Below are 15985 nucleotides of genomic sequence, written 5' to 3'. Positions count from 1 at the left end.
GCTATCTGGCCAGCACTTGCATTCTAAATATTAATGTAGAATTTAAATTCATGTCAGATTTTATAAGAAATTTGTATTTTGGCTTGGCTTTTTTTTTTTTTTTTAATAAAAGCACTATATATTGGGGGATTATTATAAAATAGAAACTAAAAGTACTGAAAGACTATTTCCTCCTTCCCCAGTAGTTGTTTGTAGGTTGACATATTTTTGTACGTTATTCATATGCAAATATATGTGGGTTTTTTGGTTTTGGTTTTTTTTTTTTTTTTTTTTTTTTTTTTGTGGAACCAGGGATTGAACTCAGGCCCTTGTGCTTGCCAGGTAAGCACTTATTCACAAATACATGTTTTACATACAAAAAGTTTTCCTATATTTGAAACGGACTGTAAATTTAAGAGTTAGTAGAAATTTTGTATTTTAAGAGATTTTATTTTCTCTTTTTAGATCTTTCAGTTATTTATTTGGTACAGGATCTCACTACATGGCTCAGACTCCCCAGTGCAGAGATTACAGGCTTGCGCTGCTATGCCCAGTTTCCATGGCCAGCAAGGTGCGGGACCTGCACAGCACGCAGCATAGGGATGGAACTTGGGTTCTTGCGCTTGTCAGGAAGGTGCTTAGACACTGAGCCCTCTCCCTGGCCCTTTAAGAGATTTTGCCAATGAATATTCTTTTTTTTTTTTTTTTTTTTTAATGTATTTGGCTATTGTAGGATGTCACTATGCAGCTCGGACTCATGATCCTTCTGCTTTCAGCCTCCCCAGCGCTGGGATTACAGGTGTGCGCCTCCAAAATGTTTTGATACCTCCAAAATTTTGGTGAAATGTCTTTATTCTTGGCTTCCCATTTTCTTGGTCCTATTAGTGCCAGTCCAGAGATTTTTCATACTTAAGGCATTACATCTCTTCATCTCTTTCCTTTACTTTTTAATCTGTTCTCTCCCCCCACATTCAGACAGAGTCTTGCTGTGTAGTCCAGGCAGGGCTTGAACACCTATTCTTGCTGATTATGTCTAGTTGGTGGATTATTTATTGATTTTTTTCTTTACTGCCTACTTCCATTCCACTCTTATTTCAATCATAACAGCTTCCTCCTTGAGCTCTGTCTTTAACAGTCACGTTCTTGGTCTTTTCGTGCTTACTGTACTAAGAGCTTTCATCCTCTCTTCTAAGTCTTTCAATAGGAATTTCCAGTTTCAAGAGATTCTCTAAATTACCTAAAAGTAGTTTACACTTTTAGATGTAAAACTGGACCCAAAAAATTATTCTTGTGTGAAATCATAATTGAGAAATTTAGACCAAAACAACATTTTCTACTTTTGTTCCTTTTTTTTTAGTATTTAAGTTATGAAGCTGGCCTTCAAAACCTGTTGAACACACAGATCTGTTTCTGTATTGTAAGCATAGTAACTCTAAACTGGTATTTCTAATTTGGGAGTTATGTATACCTCAGGAATAGGATATTGTTAGAAAACTATTTTTAAAATTTTGATATTATTTAAAAGAACATCCTGAACAAACCATTTCTTCTACATCCTAAATAATGTTTTTCAATGTGTAAGCATTAAAGATTAATTAACTTGAGATAATCTGAGATAGTGATGCCAATATGAATGTGGTGGTGAACACACTGCACAGGTCTTATCTCAGGGTAGCTCCATTCTGGTAGTTGAAATTCATTCTTTCAATAAGTAGCTGAATGATTACTGTATGCTAGATACTATTCTAGGCACTGGGATAAAAATGGTGACAAAGCAGCTTCTGCTCTTGTGGAGCTTACCTTCTTTGTAAAAATGTTTTATTAGTGTCTTCTAATTTTACAAAATACTGAATTTCAATGTAGTATTTTTGTTCATGCACATAACATATTTTGGTCATGCCCATCTCCCTTATTCCCTTATACCTCTCACCATTTAATTTTTTCTTTCTTATAATAGACCTTAGAAAATAAACACTTGTCTTTTTAATAAAACAAGTTACATTTTTATTTGGAAAATAAGTATTATAGACAAAAAGAACAGGAAGTAATCTTTTAAAGAGTTAGTACTAATCTGCTATCTAACGTGAATGTTGTCATTTTATTTTTCCCTCCGATTTACAGTTCCAATGACAGGATTCACACAGAGAGCAACCATTGATCCAGAACTAAATGAAATACATGTCTTATCTGGACTCAGCAAAGACAAGGAAAAGAGAGAAGAGAATGTCAGAAATTCATTCTGGATTTACGACATTGTGAGGAATAGTTGGTAAGGAACTCTTGTCATATTTATTTGAGCTTATTTATTTATGACTTGAGAAATGGAAGGCTTATATTATTTGTTACATTATACCTTTAAAAGTCAGTATTGAAAAAAATCAGTCATTGCCAGTCAAGCGGAAGTCCCAGTACTATTATGGGCTACTGGACTCTTTTAGAATATTTTGCTGAGTTTACACACCTATAATATTCAAATAATGGAACTTAACAAAAAAAAAGGGTATACAGATGTATGTCCATTTTGTATCTGTGTATTCAAAGTGGTTAGGATAGATATATAGTTACATTCTCTTAATGAATAGGGTGATTTGTTCTAATGGTGTTTGTAAATAGGATATCATGTCCGCATCTTGTACAGCAATTAACCTAGTGAGGAAGAATGTATGCAATGTGTTAATTATTGAAACTGTCCTACCAGTTTGATTTGAAACTGTCTCATTGCTATTTGTTTCTCAATAAAATTATGGGGAAAATTTTTTTTAAAAAATAAAGAAAAAAATCAGTATTCTTAAAAAGTAAATCATGGGGCTGGGGAGATGGCTCAGTGGAATAAGTGCTTCCCTGGCAAGCTCAAGGGCCTGAGTTCAATCTCCGGTTCTGCCAAAAAAAAAAGTAAATCATAGGCAAAATTGAAAGTGATGTTAACTAAATAGAATCTTACCTCTAGTTAGTTCTCAGGGAGTCAAGAGATTTTTCTTGCTACCAACTAGATAAATGACAAGAGAATAATGCTTTTCTGTGTTAATTTTTTATGAAGTTGAAGTGTATCTCTAGGGCAGACTGTGACATAATTGGACCCAACTAGGACCCTTTCTCACAGAGTACTTCACAGAACTATTACTGCATGATTCACTTCAGTAAACACTGGCCTAGTACAAGATCCAGCTCTCACATTCTGTGATTGTTGCATAAGTGAATATTTCTACAGAACAGAAGCACTTCAAAGAATGTATGCCATTCAGTAGTGGGTAGTAGTGTTCAGCAATTAAGGAATTTATTGTTTCCTAAATATGACATTCACTTTCATTCAAAACACTGTACTGTGTATTACTTTATTGTGAATAAACAGCATAGCATCTCTTTAACTTTCAATTTGAGTCTGCGTGTGTCTTGTTTTAAGTTTCACAAGTTTTTTTAAAGGAAACTTTGGTAGCTATAAAAAAAGTCTAAAAACTCAGGTCTAACACATTCACATTATTTTATGTTATCAGGATTTTAATCTTTGATGTGAACCAATGTATAATCTTTTCTTTTGGTTATTGGACATTGGCAATTAAAAGTACTGTCTTCTAGGTCTTGTGTCTATAAGAATGATCAAGCTGCAAAGGATAATCCAAGTAAAAGTCTACAGGAGGAGGAACCTTGTCCAAGATTTGCCCATCAGCTTGTTTATGATGAGTTACATAAGGTATGTCATGCTATAAACTTTCTGGGTCCTATAGTGTGCAAGACTCTCCAAATACATGTTTCTGAGTGTTTTTAAGTGGATTTGAATACAAAGTTATAATGCATAGCAAACGTTTACTAAACTGTATAACAGACATTCAGTGTTACTTCTCCCTAAAATTCCTTAAAAGAATAAATGTTTTTAAGAAATGGACAGTTAGGGCTGGTGAGATGGCTCAGTGGTCTAAAGCACCTACTTAGAACAAGCTCAGCAAAGCACAGGGACCGCTGTTCAATTCCCCAGCACCACATGCCAGCCAGCCCCGCCCCCTGGTGGGCTGAGCTGGTCACACACACACATACACACACACACACACACACACACACACACACACACCAAAAAATAAATAAATAAATAAATAAATAAAAAGAAAGAAAGAAATGGAGAGTTAGAAAAACAACCAGACGACAGAAATTAGTATATATAGTTCTGTAAAAAAAAACATTTAACAAAGGTGGACTTAATTTTTCAAGTAAAAAACACAGACTGGGGGCCAGGGAGATGGCTCAGTAGAATAAGTGCTTCCCTGGCAAGCACAAGGGCCTGAGTTCAGTCCACGGTTCCACCAAAAAAAACACAAAAAGACATAGACTGGCAAGTTGGATCATCAAAATTTGTATCTAAGAAACACAGTTCATCTGCAAAGACATAACATGGATTGAAAGTGAAAGGATGGAAAGTGAGTAACAGTCAAAGCAGTTAGAGTCTGAAAACAAGTAGTAGAAACATCCTACAAAGACTTCCAAACTAAACCTAGTAAGAAGAATAGATTTAGTGCAATCCCAATCAAAATATTAACAGCATTCCTCACAGAGTTGGAAAAAAAAATATCCTAAAATTTACATGAAGACCTGAGTGTGGTGGTGCATGCTTGTAATCTTAGCACTTGGAAAACTCAGGCAGGAGGATCACTGTGAGTTCCAGGCCGACCTGGGCTACAAAGTGAGTTTAAGGCCAGTTTGATCTATGTAGTGAAATCCTGTCTCAAAAACATCCCCCAAAAATTTTTACATGGAACCAAAAGAGAAGAGATAAATGATAGCAGAATCATTCCTAATCAATATAGCCTGCATTGGTGGTATAGTGGTGAGCATAGTTGCCTTCCTGGTCAGTATAAACAAAGCAAGAAGCATTACAATCCCAAATTTTAAGCTATACTACAAAAGTACAGTGATAAAAGAAACATGGTACTGGCATAAAACATGTTTGGATCAGTAAAACAGAACAGAAGATGAAGAAACAACCCAGGCACATTAAATCATCTGATCTTTAACAAAGGAGGCAAAAGCATATGCTGGGAGAGAACATACGCTCTTTAATAAATCGTGCTGGGGGATATAGTTACAAAAATGCAGATTGAATCTGCATTGAAGATTGAATCTAAACCCCTATCACCAATACACCAAAAGAAAGTCAAAATGGATCAAAAGTGTAAATATTAAAATAAAAACATTTAATCTGTTGAAAATAAAATATGTAAATCTCTTAAAGACATAAGGGTGAGAAAGAAGTTTCCAAACAATCCTAGTTGCACAAGAAATAAAATAAGAGGGTCAGGGAGATGGCTCAGTGGAATAAGTGCTTCTCTGGCAAGCGCAAGGGCATGAGTTCAATCCCTGGTTCCGCCAAAAAATCGGAAGAGCAAAACAGGGCTGGGGATATAGCTCAGTGGCATAAGTCATGAGTTGGGTTCCTGATAGCACCAAAAAAAAAAAAAAAAAAAAGAGGGGAAAAAAAAGAAATAAAATAAAAAATCAGCAAATGTAATTATATAAAATTAAAAAGCTCCTGTACCAGCAAAGGAAACAATATGAAGAGACAACCTACAGAATGGGAAGTTTTTTGCTAGTTACTTCTCTGACAGATGACTAATATTTAGAATTCACAAAGAATTCAGAAAAGTCAGATATCTGCCAGATAAAAGACCCAGACAAAAAATGGGCACCTGGAATGAATAAACACTTCTCCGAAGTACAAAAAGAATACATGAAAAATGTTCAGCACCTCTGGTCCTCAGAGAATTGCAAATTAAGTCAACCCTGAGATTCCATCTTACTCCAGAAAGAATGTTCATCATTGAAAAATCAGACAGTAAGAAATGGTCCATGGTTGCTGGGCAAAATCCACTCTTCCTCAATGTTGGTAGAAGTATAAACTAGTACAACTCTGAAAGTCTGTGAGATAGTCCTCACAAAACTAAAAATAGAAATTCCAGTTGACCCAGCTATTCCATTTCTAAATACTGTCCCGAAAGATTGAAAGACATCATGCCACAGTGATAGGTGTACACCTATGATTATAGCAGCACAACTCACAATAGCTAATTCTTGGAAGCAGCCTGTGTATTCATCAACAGATGAATGGATTTTAAAGATGCGTCTTTTATAAATAATGATGTAGTACTCTGTCATAAAGAAGAATAGTATGCAATGTGTTAATTATTGAAACTGTCATACCAAGTTTGTGAACTGAGGTGCCATTGTAATAAACAGCAGAGTAGAAGTTAGTTAAATAGAACCTGCCCTGCTGGCCCTGCTGGCCCTGCCCCCTGGCACCCCCCCCCCCCCCCCCCCCCCCCCCCCCCCCCCCCCCCCCCCCCCCCCCCCCCCCCGTGCTGAGACAGCAACTGAGACTGGGAGTGGTGGCAGGTGCCTGTAGTCCCAGCACTTGAGAGGCTGTAAACAGGAGAATCACTATGAGTCCGATCTGATAGTGAGACCCAAACACACTGTAGACCCTTCCCTAAATAGAAAGAAAAAAAAGTTAAATAAGACAATAAAGGACAGTACAAAAGAGAAGTGAATTGAAAGTTCTTTGAAAAAATAAACAAGATTGATAAACTCTTAGCCAAACCTACTGAAAGAAAAGACTCAAATTAATAAACTAGAGATGAAAATGGTGAGATTTTAAGGCAGCGCTGAAATCTAAAATATTATTAGAAACTTTTAAAAACTTACAATTAGTAAGTTAGAAAATATAGAGGAAATAAAACATTTCTAAACAACATATGACCTTTCAAAATAAACCAAGAAGGGGCTGGAGAGATGGCTCAGTGGTCTAAAGCACCTACTTGAAACAAGCTTGGCAAAACACAGGGACCGCGGTTCGATCCCCAGCACCACATGCCAGCCAGACCCACCCCCTGGTGGGCTGAGCTGGCCACACACACACACAATAAATAAATGTAATAAATAAAAATAAATAAATATTAAAAAAAAATAATAAAAAAAAATAAACCAAGAAGATACAAAATAAATCTAAACTGATCAATGACGAGCAGTGAGATTGAAATAATAAAAAGTCTCCCAAATAAGAAAAGCCCATGGTAGCACACTCCCATAATCCCAGCACTCAGGAAATTGAGGCAGTAGGATCACTGTAAATTCAAGGTCAGCCTGGGCTACATAAGTGAGTTAAAGGCAGGCTGCACTATGTAGTGAGACCTTGTCTCAAAAAAAAAAAAAAGTAAGGAGGGTTGGGGAGATAACTCAGTGGTCTAAACACCTGCCTGGCAAATATAAAGACCTGAGTTCGATCCCTGGTACCACATGCTGTGCCATCCTCAGAACCCTGGACATCCTGTGCCAGCCCCTGAAACTGGGAGTGGTGGTGTATGCCTATAATCCCGGCACTGAGGAAGTTGAGACAGGTGGATCACTAGGAGTCTGAGTGTCTTAGTTACTGTTCTCTCATTGCTGGGACAAATACCCAACACTCAAAATGAAGGAAGGAAAGGTTTATTTAGCTCACAGTTGCTGGAGGTTTCAGTCCATACTCAGCTGGCTCCAAGGCAAAGCAGCACATAGCAGAGGGCAACAGAGTAGCAGCAGGCTTCTTGTCCCACCTTACATTGTAATGCAAATTACCTGCCCCAGGGCAGGGGTAGCATCCACACCCACAGTAATCAGTCACAAACTCCAGAAGCCACCCCAAGACTGCATGAGACTTTGGGGGACACCTAGACACAGACCATAACACTGAGCTATGTAACAAGACCCCCTACCTAAATAAATAAATAAAAGATTAAAAAAAAACAAAAAACAGTATGCAATAGACTTACTGAATTTTACCAGATTTTTAAGCATGTCTTTTTATTTTTTTATTTTTTTTAAATTATTTATTTATTACATTTTATTTATTGTGTGTGTGTGTGGCCAGCTCAGCCCACCAGGGGGCGGGGCTGGCTGGCATGTGGTGCTGGGGGATCGAACCGCAGTCCCTGTGCTTTGACAAGCTTGTTTCAAGTAGGTGCTTTAGACCACTGAGCCATCTCTCCAGCCCCTTTACCAGATTTTTAGAAAATATCTAACATCAGTGCTCCTCAAACTTTTCTATGAAATAGAAAGGGATGAAATGCTTCTACCTTCTCTTTACAAAGCCAGCATTAACCTGATACCAAAGTCAGGTAAGGACTCAACTTTACTCAAAAAGTAAAGTACAGAAACACTATCCTTGATGAACAAAGATACAAAACTCAGTAGAATTCCTGCAAACAAAATTCAGCCACACATTAAAATTATACCCTGTGACCAAATTGATTTCACCCCAGGGATGCATGCATGATTCAAACATATAAGTCCATAAATCTGGTGTATCACATAAACAAAACCACATGATCAGGCCAGGGAGATAGCTTAGCAGCATAAGTGCCAGCCTGGCAAGTGAAAGGTTGTGAGTTCAATCTGGTACCAAAAAAAAAGTTCATCTCAACAGATGCAGAAAAAGCCCCTGATAAAATTTAAGTTCCTTTGTGATTAAAAAACTCAGGAAAAAAAAAAAAAATACAGGAAGATCTTTCCTCAAAGTGATAAAAGCTGTATATTACAAACCTCCAGCTAATATTCTACTGGATGAAAATCAAAGCGTTTCCTCTAAAAATCAGGAATGAGGGGCTGGGGAGATAGCTGGGTGCCTACACTCACAACTCCTGCTTAACATAGTACATGGAACATTAGCCAGAGTAATTTTGCAAGAGAAAGAAATAAAAGGATACAAATAGGGAAGGAAAATGTTAAATTGTCTATTTGCCCATCTAATTTATAAAAACTAAGCTATGGGGCTGGGGAGGTGGCTCAGTAGAATAAGTGCTTGCCTGGCAAGCACAAGGGCCTGAGTTCAATCCCCGGTTGAGCCAAAAAAATAAAAATAAATAAATAAAACTAAAAGGTATGACTAAAAAATTTGGTGCTGGGGAGATGGCTCAATGGAATAAGTGCTTCCCTGGCAAGCGCTAGGGCCTGAGTTCAATCCCCGGTTCCACAAAAAAATCAAACAACAACAACAAAAAAAACTAAGCTATGGAAGCACCCTAGATGTCCAACAGCAGATGAGTGGATAAAGAATACATACACACACACACACACACACACACACACACACACGTATAATTCAGCCACAGAGAACAAAATCATGTCAGTAGCAGGAAAGTAGAGCTGAGTGTGGCACTGTATACCTATAATCACAGCACTGAGTAGGCTGAAGCAACAAGATCACTGTAATTTCAAGGCCAGACTGGGCTACATAATGCCTTCAAGATGCATTTGATCTACTTAGCAAGTCCCTATTGAGAAAAAATAATAGGAGAAAAGTGGGTAGAACTGGAAGCAATCATGTTGGGTGACATAAGTTATTCTCAGAAAGTTAAACATTTCATATTTTCTCCTATATAAGCAATTTAAAAATAAGTTTTTAAATAAAAGGATGAGTGATTAGAGGAAACTAAAAAGTAGACTTCTTAGAGATGGGGAAAAGTTAGGGGAGAGGTAAGTAAAGGGAGGGGAACTAATGGGAATGAAGTTAATTAAAGTGCTACCTGAATGTACCCAAATGAATCTATTTTGTATCAGTAATGTACACTAATAAAAAATATTTTTGCATAGTATATTTAATTCTTGATATTTTTCCTCTTTTCAGAATAGTCACAGTCTCTTTCTCAGTGGTAGTGTTTGACTAACATATATGAGGCCCAATACCACCATCAAAACAAACCAAAAAATGCAGTTTTTAACATTTAAAAACTTTGACCTTTGATATGAAAAAGGAACAAGTAACTTCCTGGTATATAATTTCTCTGTTGTATAAAAAGTCATCCTATCTGTATTTTCCTTCATATGAGTGACTTCTCTTTGATCATCCTTGTGAAACTGGTATTGCATTTGAAGGTTTTTGTTATCACCGAGCATTCAGAGTGGTTTCTTTTGCTGTTTCTTCCTTACATTTATCATGTGGTTTATTGCTTGGATTCAAATTACATAGAAATTTACTGACATATCCTGATTCTGTTTAGGCTGTATAGATGATTTATAGTGTGTGCTGTACAGCTTAGGAGCACCAGGTAAAAGAACCATTGGAATGAAAAAAACCCTTTCTCCCAATTTAAGGCTTTAAATGAATTTTAATATATAGGACAGAAATAATCTCTGTACAGTGCCATTGGATGTAACATTTTCAGAATTTCAGGAGATGCTTGAAAGTTTGGTGTACATGTGGAATAACATTGAAAGTCTAATGTAGTGAAATTATTTTATTTTTGTTTTTGGTAATGGAATGATGGAATATTTTCAAAGCTATTTCTCAAATTATATGTGCCATTTAATATTTGACATTTAGGCTAAAGCAAAATACGATGGTAAAGTTTTTTTAAAAATTAGTATACTCTTGTCCTTCAGTTATTCTGTTCAACATGTCAAAGTTATGTACGCTTTGTGTGTGTGTGTGTGTGTGTGTGTGTGTGTGTGTTTTCATTTTCCTGCTTCTTTCCCCTGCCATTCCTTCCCCTCTGTTCTCCTTCCCTCACCCCCTTTTTTTATATTTTAAAACCCCTCCCCTTTTTATTTTCCGACGGGTCTCTGTAAATTGCCCATGCTGATCTCACTTTTGTGATCCTCATACATTACCTTCCTACCTTTCTGAGTAGCTGGGATTATAGGCATGTGTTGTCACCACACCTGGCTAAGTGTCAAGAGTGCTTTTAAAAGATGCCATGTACTATTCTGGTCAACAGTTGATTAAATTTGTTATTTGTTATCCTTAGGAAACTGTATGTTGGATTAGCTTCTTCTTGTCATTGCAATTATGATTGTACAAGTCATTTTCATATAAGATGTAGTTTAGGAAAGTAGCTACAGTGCTTTAAAACAAAATGGAAACAAATATGTATAATAAAACTTTTGACAAAAATGTACTAATTTTTTATTCTTTTGTATGCATAAGGCCATGGAAGTTAGCTGCTATGCACTACTACCAGAACTAATTTTACTGTGGCTTCTGTATTTTCTTGAGAATGTGTGAGTTTTTAAAAGTCTGGTGTGTTGTGTTTATTAAAGGTGCATTACTTATTTGGTGGGAACCCAGGAAAATCTTGTTCTCCAAAGATGAGACTTGATGACTTCTGGTCACTGAAGCTGTGTCGACCTTCAAAAGATTACTTGCTGAGACACTGCAAGTACCTCATAAGAAAACACAGGTATCAAAATAATTCATTAAAAACTTTTAATTAACATTTTCAGCTGTTGTTGATGTTACCTGACTTCGGAGATAAAACTTTTTCTTTTCAACTTTAATTAAAAGGTAATTGTATGGGCTGGTGAGATGGCTCAGTGGTCTAAAGCACCTACTTAGAACAAGCTTAGCAAAGCACAGGGACCGCGGTTCAATCTCCCAGCACCACATGCCAGCCCGCCCCGCCCCCCCTGGTGGGCTGAGCTGGCCACACACATACACACACACACAAATAAATAAATTTTTTAAAAAAAGACTTTATTTTAATTTTTAAAAAAAGGTAATTGTAAATATTGTGAAAATCATGTATTTTGTAGATACTTTGTTATTTATTTATTTGCTTTTCTCTTTCAAAGAATGATACAAAGTAAAGGGATTTGAGTTAAAATGTTTAAATACAGAACAAGTAAAATTTTGTACCTGTTAAAATAGTACGAAAGCTTTGCTGTGGAGGAACTCAATTCCTAAAATTACAAATTAGGTCATGTTAGCCAGGCTTGGTGACACAGACCTGGAATCCTAACACTCAGCAGTCTGAGGCAGGAGGGTCACAATGAGTTTGAGGCCAGCCTAGGCTACAAAGGGAGACAGTCTCCAAAAAAAAAAAAAAAAAAAATTACATCAGCTCTAGATTATTGACATACTATATTCTTGGTCTGTTCATTAGTCTTATAATGATAAATGTGTCATCGGCTAAATAATTTTTTGTTCTGTTACGTTTTTGAGATAGAATTTTGCTGTATAGCCCAAGTGCTGGGATTACAAACATGTGCCACCTTGCCTGGCTTGGCTAAATAATATTTTGATAATTTGATGTATTACAATCAGAAGCTTTTTAATTTTATATGGTCCCATCTGTTGATTTTTCATACTCTTTTCTGTGCAACCAGGGTTCTCTTTACAAAGTCCTTGCCTGTGCCTGTGATTTCAAGAGCTTTACCTGTTTTATCTTACAGCAGATTGTTTCCATTTTTGCATTTAGATCTTTGGTCCATTTTGATTTTGTGTGTGTGTGTGTGTGTGTGTGTGTGGTACTGGGGATCAAACTCAGGACCTTGCACTTGCCAGGAAGGCCCTTATGCTGCTGAGATATCTCCCTGGGCCCCTAGATTAGTACATGATGAGAATTACGGATCTAGGTTCAGTAGTCTGCATGTGGATAAGTTTTCTTTGCACCATTTTTAAGAGAGGTTCTTTTTCCAGTGTATGTTTTTGGCCACTTTGTCAAAGATAAAGCTGAATGTGCTTGATGTTGTTTCTGCATCCTCTGTAGTGTTCCATTGACCCACATGTCTGTTGTGCCAGTAGCATGCTGTTGTTTGGTCTAGTTTCGTTTGGCTTGGTTTTGTCCCTTAGCTTTATAGCCTAAGACCAGGATTGTGATGCCTCCCATTTGTTATTGTTATCCAGTATTATTTTCCCTATTCTGGATTTGTGCTGGTTTCATGTGTGTTCTAGAACTGCTTTCTCCACTTTTGTGAAGAATGCTGTTGGTATTTTGATCGGGATTATATTAAATCTGTATATCAGTTTTGGAAATATAAACTGTTTGTTTCTGAATGTCCAGGAACAGAAGTTATTTGTCCATTTTCTGCTATCTTCTAAAGTTTCTTTTTTCACAGTGTTGTAGTTTTTATTGTAGACATCTTTTACTTCCTTGGTTAGGTTACTTCCTAAGTATTTAATTTTTCTTGTGGCTGTTGTGAATTCTCAAGTGAGTTCATTATTGGTTTATGGGAACACTATTGATTTTGTGTATTAGTTGTGAAACCTGCTACATTGTTGAATTTGATTATTAATTTTAGGAATCTCTTGGTGGAATAATTTGGGTGTTCTCCATGTCATCTGCAAATAATCATAATTTGACTTCTTTTTTCCTATCTATATCTTCTATTTCTTTTTCTTGTTACTGCTTCTGATAATTTTGAGTACTGTACTGAACTGGAGTGGGGATCATGGTCATCTTTGTCTTGTTCCTGATTTTAGAGAGAAGACTTTCTTTTTTTCCCTATATTAGTATGACATTGCCATTAGGTTTGTTGTAAGTGACTTTTATCTGATTGATATTCTTCTTATATTCCTTCAGTGTTTTTATTATGAAAGGATGGTGAATTTTGTCAAAGGCCTTTTCTGTGTCTTTTATGGGGCTGATTTGATTTTTGTCTTTGCTTCTGTTTATGTGATATATTAAATATATTGATTTGCATGTGTTGAGCCCTCCCTGAATTCCTGGAATGAAGACTATTTGCTATGTGGACCTTTTGGTAATTGGTTACATTGTTTGCCAGGATCTTACTGGTTTTTGCATCTATATTCATTAAAGAAATTGGCCTCTCAGGTTAATGGTAGCTTCCAGGAATGACTTTTAGAGTATTACCTCCTTTTCAGTTTCCCTAAACATCTTGAGGAGTGTGGGTGTTAGATCTTCCCTGAAGTTCTTGTGAATTCAGTGGTCAGTCCATTCACACCCGTGCATTTTTTAATTGGTAGGTTATTACTGTTTTAATTTTTTTGCCTGTTCCTGGGGTTATTTAGGGTTTTTATATCTTCTTGGTTCAGTTTTGGCAATTCATATGTATCTAGGAATCTGTTCTGAATTCTCCAGTTTATTGGCATGCACATTTGCAAAGTAGTTGCTAGTAGTCTTCCAGAATTGGCTATGTCCATTATAATTTCACCTTTTTTGGAGGGGGATGGGGATTGGCTAACAGTGTGTCTATTGTTTTGAAGAACCAGCTGTTTGATTCATTGATTCTTTTGTTTTGTTTTAATTTTACTTATCCCTGCTTTGGTCTTTATAATTTCTTTCCTCATACTGACTTTGGTTTTGAATTGTTATTGATTTTCTAGGACCCTGAGGTGCATTATTAGGTTATTTATTTGTACTTGCTTTGTGTTTGTGAGGTAGGCATTCAAAGCTAACAGTCTTAGAACTGTTATTGTTATGTCCCATAAATTCTAGTATGCCTAGAAACTGTCTTATTTTTTTCCTTGATTTCTTCTGTGACACATGATTGTTTAAGAACGTATTGTTCAATTTCCATGTATTTGCACAATTTATGTTTCTTTAATTTCTAGTTTTATTGTACCATAATCTGATAATACACATGCTATAACTTCAATTATTTTGCATTTACTTAAGCATGCTTCATTGGCTAGTATGTGGTCTATTTTGGCAAAAGTTCCATGTGCTACAAAGAAAATATGTATTCTGCTGTTACTGGGTAAAAAACACTGTAGATATCTATTAAGCCCATTTGTTTGAAGGTTTTCTTCAGTACTGATATTTGTTGATTTTTTTTTTTGTCTTGATCTATTTGTGGGCGTGGAATATTGAGATTCCCCACTATAATTGTATTGGTGTTTGTCTGATCTTTTATGTCTAATAGTAGTTGTTTATGAAGGTGAATATGCTATTCAGTACATATATGCTAATAATTATCACTGCTATTGAATTGTTCCCTTAGCCAATTTATAATGACCTTTGTTTTTTATCACTTTTGGCTTGTTATCTACTTTGAAAATAGTGGATTTTCAGTATGAAAATAGAATAGCTGTTTCTACTTTCTTTTGTGGTTCTTTTGCATGGAATATTATTTTCCATCCTTTTGAATTTTAGTCTATGAATTTCTTTTTGGATTAAATGTGTTTCATATATACAGCATACCATTGGATTTTGTTTCTTGATCCATTCTGCCAGTTGAAGAATTGAGACCATTCACATTCAGTTATTACCTAAAGGTATTGACTTATCCTGTCATTGTATTATTTTCCTGTTGCTGATTCCCTTTCTTTTCCTTCTGCTTAACTGCTCACCCTATCTGTTATATTCATTCTGGTAGGCTTTTTGTGCCGCTGTTAGATTCATTGACTTTTTTTTTTTTTTTAAATATTTATTTTTATTTATTACATTTTATTTATTGTGTGTGTGTGTTTGTGTGTGGCCAGCTCAGCCCACCAGGGGGCGGGGCTGACTGGCATGTGGTGCTGGGGGATCGAACCGAGGTCCCTGTGCTTTGCCAAGCTTGTTTCAAGTAGGTGCTTTAGACCACTGAGCCATCTCTCCAGCCCCAGATTCATTGACTTTTTATAGGATATCCTTGAGACTGTTTTGGAGTACAGATTCAAAGGCAGGATTTTATCCCAGTTATTCTAACACTACACCTCGCATTTAACCACCATGTCTGGGGGGAGCATAGGGAAGTGGTTTGGTGTCTGCATATTTTTATATGTTTAGCATGTTACATATTTTATATAGGATGTGAACACCTGAAAATTTCTGTGTATGTATAAATCAGCTTTGTGTTTCTTTATCATATGTGTGTGTGTGTGTGTGTGTGTGTGTGTGTTTAGTACAGGGTCTCACTACATAGATCAGAATCATAGTAATCCTCCTGTGTACAGCCTCCCAAGAGCTGGGATTATAGGCGTGCGCCACCACACCCAGTCTCAGTCCATCTCAGCGTACCCCAAGGGACGGGGCTGGCTCTGGCATTGATATCATATATTGCTTAGTTTCCATTTCTCTGCTTTACAAGTTGTTCTTGAGATACATTAATGCAAATGCCTATGTGAAGCATCATTGTGATTAATTGGTGTTTATATCCTATAAGATCTAGAAGAGAAAAAAGTGAATATTCAGTTTGTCTAGATGGCAAGAGATAAACTTTTACAAGATTGAAATATGGAGGTACCTCCCAATTAATGTTGCTAACATTCTGTCCTTAGTATTTTACTTATTGTTAACTTTATTTTTAAAAGGGTTTGTTTGTTAAAATG

General features: G+C 36.3%; 1 protein-coding gene across 3 annotated transcripts in view; it reads left to right on the top strand.

Moving 5' to 3' along the window:
- Positions 1-15985, top strand: part of Mkln1 (muskelin 1) — a 377765-nt gene that overhangs the window by 340781 nt on the left and 20999 nt on the right. For all 3 annotated transcript variants that reach the window (XM_023709866.1, XM_023709865.1, XM_004626545.2), the window contains 3 exons: positions 2101-2248; positions 3553-3667; positions 11032-11171. In XM_023709866.1, coding sequence (XP_023565634.1) covers positions 2101-2248; positions 3553-3667; positions 11032-11171 — 403 coding nt within the window. The remainder of the gene's footprint in view (positions 1-2100; positions 2249-3552; positions 3668-11031; positions 11172-15985) is intronic.

This window comes from Octodon degus, unplaced genomic scaffold (assembly GCF_000260255.1).
Source record: "Octodon degus isolate 3935 unplaced genomic scaffold, OctDeg1.0 scaffold00015, whole genome shotgun sequence".
In the NCBI taxonomy this organism is placed as follows: Eukaryota; Metazoa; Chordata; class Mammalia; order Rodentia; family Octodontidae; genus Octodon; species Octodon degus.
The sequence above is the reverse complement of the archived record's forward strand: the minus strand, read 5'-3'. Positions and strand labels throughout refer to the sequence as shown.